At 27.9% G+C, this 11,375-nt stretch overlaps 1 protein-coding gene across 1 annotated transcript; it reads right to left on the reverse strand.

The window, feature by feature from the left end:
- Positions 1–2,614: 2,614 nt before the first annotated feature.
- On the reverse strand, positions 2,615–3,368 carry LOC120090474. The gene has a single exon (XM_039048171.1). It carries the CDS (start codon positions 3,335–3,337, stop codon positions 2,846–2,848), a length of 492 nt encoding a protein of 163 aa, XP_038904099.1. The 5' UTR covers positions 3,338–3,368; the 3' UTR covers positions 2,615–2,845.
- Between the last annotated feature and the right edge of the window lie 8,007 nt (positions 3,369–11,375).

Genomic DNA, 11,375 nt, shown 5'->3' on the forward strand with positions numbered 1-11,375 from the left:
CTTCACAATGTCCTTTGATCTATATGAACGACTAACGTCTTCAAACTTCAACTTTATTAAATGTCCGAGAACCCAACTAGAAGCTTGTCTATAATCTTTAGTCAATATTTCATTTCTACATGTGTGGACATTTTTATACTTAGAGATCTTAAGTATTTCACAAATTTTCAATTTAACGGCTCAAAGTCTCCATTTGCATTCTTCAACTAAGCATATAACTTTGTATAATGTTGTGGTCGACTTCTTCACCCTAAACTGAAAGTTACCTTTAATTGCTAACATAGATAACCACATCTTTAAATCCTTCTTAGATATAAATATGTCACCAACTTGCACATCTTCAGAAGAATAAGACTGACCTGACATGACGATTGTGCTACTAGATGGATGTGACAAACCATGACTCGTTGCATGTGATGAGCCTCCATAGTCTTTGATTGTTCGTTCTTCTACATGAAGTGTATGGTGAGTATTAATATTGGGTTCCTCTCCATCATCCTTCTCCCTCCAAGACTAATCATTGAAATATTGACCTTGGTCTACATCATCTCCTAAGTTATGAGTCGCCAAATTACTAGGCGACGAAGTAAGTGATGGGTTAAAATATCAGACGAAGTAAGTTATCATCTTGTAATGTACTAACCTAAATGTTGAAGGGATTTCTTCTGTTCGTCAGATATATGAATTGTTTGAATGAAATCCTTGAACACTTTGGAAGTGTGGATACATGAAGAGGTATTACTGAGACCTCTTCCCCTGTGAGGAATGTGTATAGATCTTCATCATTTTGAATTACAAATGCAGGGGCTTTGGATCTTAATTGAAGTATACATCTTATAACAAGATTATATTCATCTGACATTATACCACTTATCCTATAAACTTCGGTCAGGAATTCATTATACGTCATGTCTACCTCAATGTCAAACCCCCACAACTCTCCTCCATTGTAATCCTTTTCCCTTTCATTCCAAACGCCACCAAAACAAATCCAAACAGAGGCATTTTCCTACAATTTATAACAAAAATGTATTATATAATGTAGTTAAAGAAAAAAGTAAAATAAAAAAAAGAAACTAAAAAGAAAAAATTGGCCTGGTTGTCCACCCGACCGGGTACAAAATCGGGCCAAAAAATAGTGTTCGTACTTTTTTTGCGCCTGATCGGACTAGAGTTAACTCTACTAGGCCCTGGACCAATCCCAGCCCGGTTCCTATCTCGTACCTAGGAAGACCAGATGATTTCAATCAATTTATTTCATACCTAGTGAAGCCTAGTCGGGTATTAAACTTATTTCAACAATTATTTTGTATCTGGTGAAGCCTGATCGAATAATTTTAACTCATTTTCTTTCTACCAGGTGAATACCCGATGAATCCCGGTCGAGTATCTTAAAAAAAAAATTGCTCTTTTTTTATTATTATTTTTATATAAATATCAAATGCAGGGCATTATAAAACAAAAGAAACAATCAACAAAACAAGCATAAATACAAGCAAATAAATTCTAACATGGAAAATCAAACTTCAAAAAGGTAATTTATTTTTGTCAATTTTTCCAGAAATTATCGAACTACTGAATACATACAAAATGAAATACATACCTTCTTACGAAGTGTACAAAATTACAATTTCGTGAAATGCAAGTTTTGGACTTAACAAAAGACTTTTCGTTCTGGAAATAATTTGGTAAGAGAACTTCTTGTGGGGTTATAAACAAATCAAATTTGGTGGAGAATTTTTTGTGTTGGAATGTGAACATTTTCTTATCCATTGATTTTGGATAAATTAATTTTTTGTGAATAAATTTTTTAGGTGGAGAATTTTTTGTAAATTAATTTGATAGGTTAGTTGTTGAAATTGGGAGTGAGAATTTATAAGAGACATAAGAGTAATTGTACAACCAAAATTTTACATGCTTACATCATTTTCATCATCAAGGGTAAAAAAAACTTTGTTTTTCAAAAATAGATAAAAAAAATACAAAATCAAACTCTAAACAGGCTATTTTTATCAATTTTCCTCATTCTAACTATGGATTAGTGTCTAACTACGGATTAGTAAGTGCGACCTTAGTTCAATTTTATGTTTCTAACCTATTCGAAAGTCACGATTGTAATAGCTTGATTGTCATTGAAAAATGAAAAAGGAAGTAAATTGAAAGAAGCGAAGGAATTTGGTTCAAAATCTTAGTTTATTATCTTGGTTTTGCCATTTAATTTTAGTTACGTTTTTGCATTTTCTTTATTTCTTTATTTCATATTTTATGTCTCATAATTTCATTTCGAAAGTTCTTGATTTGGAAAATATATTTTTCATTAATGTCGACGAAATTTAAATTGTCATCTCAAACGTTGATAATTTCCACTTCACAAATAAAAAAGTATTTTTTAAAATATAAACTTCAATTCAAATGGAATCCAAAACCTTAAGTAGTTTCAATCCACAAAATTCAACTAGAAGCATGATTCCGTAAAAATCAAACTTTAAACTCAATCAATCCAATTTTATTTTAATCCAATCCAACTCAACTCTTATAATTTGGATGGAACTAGAGAGGTTAATCGAAAACCCTTAAACATAAGAGTAAAAAATATAAGACTATGAATACAAGATATATGCAAAAAAAAATTATTGAAATAGTGTGTGAGTAACAATTCATTGAAGATGAAAAAAAAAAAAACAAAAAAATATATAAAAACATGGAGTAGAGTAATGTTTATGTTGCGAATTCGAACACAACATAGTAGATAAGTTATCAATTACCATCCCAAACGTCGATAATTTGATTTCCACTCCATAATCATTTGTATTTAAAAAAAAAAAAAAAAAAAAAATCAGAGGGTTCAATGAAAAAGCAGTTCCTGGTGAGATCTATTAAGAGAGTTCTGCTTCTGCATCCTCATCTGTTGATGAAAATTTCTTATGAACAAATCAGCAACATGATCAATATCTTTTTCAAGACTGAACTCTTCTCCTGCTTTCTCCTTGGAATGCTTCACCATCTCAATCACAGACCCACTTGCTTCTGCTTCTGCTTCTGCTTCTGCTTCTGCGTCTGCTTCTGCTTCAGCTTCAGCTTCATATTGTTGGCACACCCCTGTTTCCTGCTCTGTTTCTGCTACTTGATCTTGAACTGCTTGTAACTGGGAATGTTGCTGTTGATGGTGATGAGTAGAGATTGTTGTTAAAGGAATAGAAGAAACCAAGAAGTTTGACTGGGCTAACAATGAGTAGACTATGAGACGAGCTTTAAGAGCACGGGCTTTCCTTTTCACCATACTTCTCAAAGCACTTCCCATCTGCTTCACCATGTTGCTCACTGATTCCTTCTTCATTTGGAAATATGGAAATATGGGTTTAAGAATTGGATGGTAATAAGTATATATATCCCAGAAAGAAATACAAAGAGTGGTGGTTAAGAAAAGCTAAGAGTAGGGTCCATTTCATTGTTTCAAACCCAATCAAATATTGACACGTCGCTCAATGGAAGCACAGCTTCATATCAATTGGAATAAGTTTGATACCAACAAACAAAAGCAAAAAAATTTAAAAGTGGAAGATAAGAAGAAGTGGCCTGTTTTTGTACTTTGCAAGGCAAAATATCTGTTATTGTTCATATTACTTGTATCCATACCAGTATTACTTTTTACGGTAAAAAAAAGAAAAAGTGAATTTTTTTTCGTAATTGGATATTTGGGTGAATTGCAAAAAGATGTGTGCAATCCAAAAAAAAAAAAGAAAAAGAAAAAGAAAAAAGAACTTGGCACGAGAAAATAGTTGGTTGAACGTTTGGATGGATTGTAATAAGATGGATGCAATCCATAATGCACCGATATCAATATGAACCTCTATCTACCTACAAATTGTTAATATAATTGGTCAGTTGCAAATATAGACATTAAACCCAAAGTATTAGCAGATATAACATAATGTTAAAAAAAATTGCAAATATGACTAAATTTAAATAGTCTATCAATGATAGACCATATTATTGGTAGAAGTCTATCCGTGTAGACCATATCTATATTTGCAATTTTTTTAAAATAATGTTATACACTTGGTTATTATTCCTAAAAATGTTACCAATTGTAATTACCCTAATATAATTGTATTAGTTGATGAATACTACCATACTGTTAAACGACTTTTTGGTAGTTTAGTGGATAAGATACTAATTATCATTTCAGTAGTTTACGAATGGCTCGATTTCCCACTCCCACATGTAGCACTAGAAACCAAAAAAAAAAAAAAAATCCTATTCGTAGAAGATACTAGAAGAAAATGAATAAGGTTGAAGATTTTTGAATGGTTACTAACGCGTGAAATGAAAACCAATTTAAGAAATACTTCACACTTCATTAATCTTTTGATCGATAATATATAACTAAACACGTCCCATTGGGTTAGAATTAGAAAATGGTACAAAATGTGTTGCTCATAAGAAGATTAAAAAGAAAAGCTTCCTCATTAGAAAAAAGTTATAAGCTAAGTCAATGACTGTGAGAATAAAGTTGAGGTAAAAAAAAAAAGAATAAAGAGAGGAGAGTGGCATCATTTTACTACAACTTTAATCTAATTGGGAATAACTTTGATACAAATTACGAGGCTGTTGAAGAACTTTAGGAATTGAAAGGACTACAAAATAATTATATTAATAACAATAATTATGGACCATACATATTTAAAAGATATCTCTATTTTCGTAACATTACTCTAATCTTTGATAAATATTTCAAAATTATCTTTAGATATAAATTAGGACTTAGAATGAATGTGACAGTGATCAGATTCAGTTTATGTTTCAAGGTACCGCGACATTGTACTAGATATCAATTTTTGAAAGATAAAGATTAATATTGTAATCTTGGAAAGAAAATGAAAATATATTTTTAAAACCAATGAGAAAGTTTGGATTTTTTTTTTATATAATTTAGGCTTAGTTCTAGAGTTGCTGTAACTTTTAAAATAATTGCTGGTGGTTGTGCTTTTAGAAAAATTAATTGTGTGAAGAAGTAAAATAGTATTTGGTAAAATTTAATTTTATGTTAAAAAAGTAGTTACGATGTTTAGTAAATTAATATTAAATTTGGGTAATCTAGTTATATGAACAAAAGTAGATTATAAGTACAATTATTTTTTTTATATTCATATTTAATTTATAATTTGTTATAATATAATTATTTGAATTTCAACTAATTTTATTTTTTTTATAAAATATTTTTTAAATAATTGTTATAATAAATTGAACCAATTAAAATTTAGAACAAATGTGAGAAAATAAATAAAAAAAATGATGAATTTGAGATGGATAAGGGAAGATCCCAAATTTTAATTTAAAAGTTCCATCCAATAGTTTTAACATGTTAGAACAAATTTAAAAGTGATTACGGATTGATAAATATAAGTTAACTAAAGCGTTTAAGTGGTTAAAGCTTATCATATAATTGCTTTTTACAATTGCAAAAGTAACCCGAAATGGAATGATAAAAGACTTAAGTGGAAGGAGAGGATGGTGTGATTAAAAGAAAATGCATTGGGATCAATTGCTAAGAAACAGTTGGTGGGTTTGAAAATGAAATAAGAGCTTTAGTTTTTTTGTTTTTTTTTTTTTTTTTTTTTTTTTTTTTTTTTGTGGGGGTATAAATGACAAAAAGTGGATACAATTAAAAGAAAAGTGCTTTTAATATGATTAAAAGGAGTGTGTGTGTGAGTGGAGGGGCAACAAAAGTATACAAATTAAAAGGGTAGCCAAAATTAGTGAATTGGAGACTAATAAAGTGATAGTGGGCAGTGGGGTTGTGAATTATTGAGTGCAAATGGAAGCAAATAATAGGTGTGGTCTCATTGGATTGGAGAAGAGATACAAGAATTCTATGGTTGGAGAATACTTAATAAGAGAACAAATACTTTTCACAAAAATCTATTTTTAAAAAGAAAAAAAAAATGGTTTGCATCAAATCATTCTACTCTTCAATTGGATATAGTTATGTAAGTAAACGTGTCAGGTTCAAAGTCCGTTGTTGACTATATAAGAGAGAGATTCATAGTATATAAGGACAAATTATTATCTATACTGATATAAAACCTTTTTTAAAGATTTTAAAAGCAAGTCATGAGGATTTATGTCCAAGATGCATAATATCATGTTTGTTACCTATACATCTCGATTATGGCTAAGTTATGTTTTTTTTTTTATATTATTATTATGGATAAATTGAATTACTACTTTCTTTTTTTAGTTAAAAAATATGTGAAGATAGGGATTTAAATATCTAAATTTTTTTTTTTTATCGAGAGTACATGCTTAATTGATCGAAAAGAAAACTAGTAATTAATATTCGTATTGAGCACCATTCTTTTAAGTTTTTCATGCTTCTTATTGTAACTATTGTGTGATTAATAAAGAATGGCTTATTAATATGACTTTATTTGAGTTGATATTTACTCTTTTAAATTTTAACTATAAGTTAATTTCACTCTTTATTTCATTTAATGAGTTCTTAAATTGCGGACCCTACAATTTAGTATCTTCAATATCATGATTTTATTAAGGAAAATTATTTCAAATGGTAAAATTGATGAAAATATTTACAAGATATAACAATTTTTTTTAATTATCAATGATAGACGCTGATAGACTTCTATCAGTGATATTGATAGACATTGATAGAACTCTATCAGCGTCTATCATTGATAGTTCTAAAATTTAGTCATATTTTATAAATATTTTGGTTCATTTTTCTATATTTAAAAATAGTCCTTTTATTAACTTCTTACATTGTGAGCTCTATGACTAAATAAATTCTAAGACTAAACAATCACACTCTTTGCCTCAAATGCCACCTAGTGAACTAATAACAATTAGATTTGTATTCTCAACTATGTTATATATAACAATCAATATCTCATAATTAACGATATATCCACTAACATAACAAATAAAAAAAAGAAAAAACAAAACAAATTCATTTACCTTAAAATAATAAAATTATAGGGATGTGATTGATATCCATAAACTTTGGTCATGATTAAAAAGTTGTAATATTATGATACATTGATCTTTCATAAACGTTTCAAAATTATCCTTTGAAGTAGAAAGACCATTAGAACGTTAGACAAAAAGTCGACACATCTGAACGTTGTTCATTCAAACTTAATCCTGACATCTGTCTTAGTCATTGTTCATCCCTATCAACATCACACTATGTTGAGTTTATGAAAGATAAGGTTAGTAATTTTTCTTTTATAATTGAATCAAAATTATAGGGTAACTATTTGGCAATTATGAATCACATATGAAAAGAGGAGAAAATGATTGGTAAGTAGAAGAGAAGGAGTCACTCTCAATTTTACTTAATGTGGAAGGCATAGCACATCGCATAGCATAAGTTAAGGCATTAGATGAACATTCTCATTTACGTTACGTAGCATTCAGTAATTCCCTTTTTCTTAAGAAAGAGGGAATAGAAAGAGAATAGAAAGAATAGAGAAAGAAAATCTTTCAACATTCCTCTCATTGTTCTTTGTCCCCACCCACACTTTTCTTCTAAATTCACTCGATAACACTATACTTTCTTGTCTATGAATTCCACACTTCAAATAAACATCTTTATACAACTTTGACTTACAAGATTTAATTACGTTTGATAACGATTTTAATTTTAGTTTTTTATATTTAACATTATTGTTCGTTTCTTCTCAACTTTTTTCCGTAGTTTTTCACCTTGCTTAACCAATCATTTAGATTTTTAGTCCAATTTGAAAAATAAAGTAAAACCAAGGAGTCGTTTGACCCACTAAACTTTTTTTAGTTGGTGTAAACAATTTAAGTTAAATAATAAACACTCTTGAAAATTTGTACATTTATCGAGTAACCCCATCTTCTTATCTTTTTCTACTTTTTTTACATTTATCTATGAAAATTATCTTTCATTTTATCTTTACTTTTCACATTTATTGAAGGACTCCATATTACAATTCTACACCTCAAACTCAAACTCGCTAAATCCGGTCTTATTAACTTTACTCAGTGGGTCAAATGGCCCATAAGGTCTCGTTTAGTAACATTTTTGTTATTAGTTTTATGTTTTTGAAATTTATTTTCATTTAGTAACTTCACTCAGTAGATCAAACAGCCTATAAGGTTCTCATGTTTATTGAAGAAACACTTGAGTTTTTAGTCAAATTTAAAAACAAAAACAAGCTTTTGAAAACTACTTTTTTAGGTCATGTTTGGTAACCATTTTTGGGTTTTGGATTTTAGTTTTTAAAAATTAAGTGTATAAATGCACCTTCAGCCTCTAAATTTCTTGCATTCTTATCTAACTTTTTGCTATTGTTTTAAACAATCAAGCTAAATTTTCAAAAAGAAAACAAAAAAAGATACAAACAATTGTAAGGAATTGAGAGAAAGTAAGCTCTTTTTTTTAAAAAAAAAAAAAAAAAAAATTAAGAGAAAGTAAGCTTAATTTTCAAAAAACCAAAACGATTATAAAATGGGACCTTAGTTGTTTAAATTTTGCTTGATTTTTTAAAACATTAGTTGAAAATGAATAATAACATAAAGAAATTTATAGGCTGAACTAATGCTTATAACCTTAATTTCAAAATCCAAAAACTAATAATGAACCCCTCATTTGGTAACCATTTCATTTTTTTGTTCTTGGGTTTTTGAAAATTAAGTCTATTTCCTCCCAATTTCTTATAATAATTTGCATTTTTCTTAAATACAATGGTTGAATTCTTAGCCAAATTTCAAAAACAAAACAAGTTTTTAAAAACTATTTTTTGTTAATTTGGTTTCATTTTTCAAACCATTGATAAAAAGTAAATAACAAATGAAAAAACTTGGAAGTTGGAGTAGTGTCTATAAGTTTAATTTAAAAAACAAAAACAAAAAATCAAATGATTGTCAAAAAGGGCCAAAATGTTTACAAAACGGGGTCTATGTTTTTTAGTTTTTAAAACATGGTTGGATTTTTTTTAAAAAAAAATATTGATAAAAGGTGGATAATAAAATTTTAAAATTAATAGAAAATAGGATTTATAAGTTTAGTTTTCAAAAATTTAAAACTAAAAAACAAATGGATATAAGAATTAAAGATAAATTTTTTATAAAAATGGGAAAAGTGAAGTCAAGATTAGGTGTATGTATGGGAGGGCCATTCACATCAACATTTAACCTGGGATATTTATAATAGAGAGTAAAATAAGGGAAAAATCTAAAAAATATATCACCTCTTTAAAATATTTGTAAATATAGAAGTGTAGTGTTGACTAGTCAATTTTTATTTTTTTTAATTTTTAATTTCGTTCTCTTTTATCTTGCTTGTTGTACATCTTTTCTTTTCTTTCTTTTCTTTTTTTTCCTTTCTTTCTTTTCTTTCGTTTTTGCTTCTTTCATTTCTTTGTTTTATATTTTTTATTTTCTTTCATTTATTCTGTTTTTGCTTCTTTCCTTTCTTTTTTTAATTTTCTTTTTTTTTTCGGGTTTTTTGTTTCAATTTTTGTTTATTCTCTTTTTTTATTTTCTTTTCCGATTTTTGCTTCTTCCTTTTTTTTTTATAAAAAATTTTCTTTCATTTCCTTCTTATTCCCTTTTTTTTTCTTTTTTATTTTCTTTCCTTTCTTCGATCTTTGCTTCTTCTTCTTTTTTTTTTTAATTTTTTAATTTTCTTTTTTCTCCAATTTTTGCTTATCCCCTTTCTTTTATTTTTTATTTTTTTTTATTTTCTCTCATTTTTACTTCTTCCCTTTTTTTTTAATTTTATTTTGTTTTTCCAATTTTTACTTCTTCTCTCTTTCTTTCTTTCTTTTTTTTAGTTTTCTTTCCTTTATCCAGTTTTTGCTTCTTCTTTTTTCCTAAGAGTATCCAATTAATAAGTGGCTTAACACCAACAAGCCAATCATCAAATTTGATTATTATAAAGGAACATTAAATATAAATAACAATGAAAACGGATATGAAAGGAACTACTTTTTTTCCACCACCATTTTTAGAAACATTTCTTAAATGGTTGAAATAAGAAATGAGAATAGTTATTAAACAAGTTTATTTCTCAAAAAAATGAGAAAAGTAAATGATATCAAACAGGCTAATAGTTTTTTTTTTCTTTTGATAGAACTTTAAATGTATTAAACTTGAAAAAAAGGCATAGATGACCCAAAATGAATGGCACAAATTGTGTTTGTGTATTTATGTACCGTAATTTTGTGTATTGATAATAACAATTACTAGCAATATTAGTTATAGAACTTAGGTAGATATCAGTCATATTCATGTATTAGTGATATCGAATTTAGGTAGATATCAGTTGTAGAAGTCTATTAGTGATAAAAGTTCATTATTGATAATCATAATAAAAGTTTCTCAATAATAACCACTGGTAGCTTTGAGTGTGAATATTTCAAAATTAATAGTCGCTAGTGAAAGTCTATTAGTGATGACCACTAATATTTTCTATTGTTGATAGCTTAATCTTTGATGATTTTTTTTCACAACTTAATCTTTGATGATTTTTTTCATAGTTAATATCCACTTATAGAAATCTACCATTGATAGTCAACTTAGTGAATTTAATTAATAAAGTTGAATCTCGAACTAAAGTGTAACTGGAACGCTTAGAAGTTATCACTAATAGCATGTTATCAGTGATAGTAGCTATCAAGATGACATGTTATTTGATGGTAAATTGGAATGACAAAAGTTATATGTGTAACATTTTATCAATGATAGAAGTTATCACCAATAGCTATGGTGTAAATGATATCAGTGATATCGATGATAGAATTTAGGTGATATCCATATATTGATGATATCAATGATATAAAAGTTAATTCCATTTGATGAAAGTCTATCATTGATAGCCACTGCTAAAAGTTATCAGTGATAGCCACTGATTGAAGCTATCAATGATAGCCATAGCTATCAGTGATATCTGTATATCAGTATTATGACTTAGGTATATATCAATAAATTGAATGATATTAACGATATTGGTGATATGGCTTAGGTAAATATCAGAGATAGTCACTTATAGATCTCTTATTGATAGATTTCACTTATAGATCTCTTATTGATAGACTTCTATCACTTATACTTTAAATGTTAATCTTTGAAAGATGATAGTTTTCTTTCAAAAGTTGATAACTACTTATAAAAGTCTATCATCAATACACACCAATAGCCTTAGGTGTTAATATTTCAAGTTTGATTACAATTGACCAAAGTGTATGAATGATAGCAAATTGAAAAGTGATATTTCAAGTGTTACTATTTTAAAGTTGTATTAATATTTGTCAAATTGAAAACTATCCCTGATAGCAGCTATCAATGATGACAACTAATAGTAGCTATCAGTAAAGATGTACACG

The sequence above is a fragment of the Benincasa hispida genome, chromosome 1 (assembly GCF_009727055.1).
Source record: "Benincasa hispida cultivar B227 chromosome 1, ASM972705v1, whole genome shotgun sequence".
Classification (NCBI taxonomy): domain Eukaryota; kingdom Viridiplantae; phylum Streptophyta; class Magnoliopsida; order Cucurbitales; family Cucurbitaceae; genus Benincasa; species Benincasa hispida.

Excerpts from the sequence above, each read along its gene's own strand:
- LOC120090474 (XM_039048171.1), bottom strand. The coding sequence starts at position 3,337 with ATGAAGAAGGAATCAGTGAGCAACATGGTGAAGCAGATGGGAAGTGCT.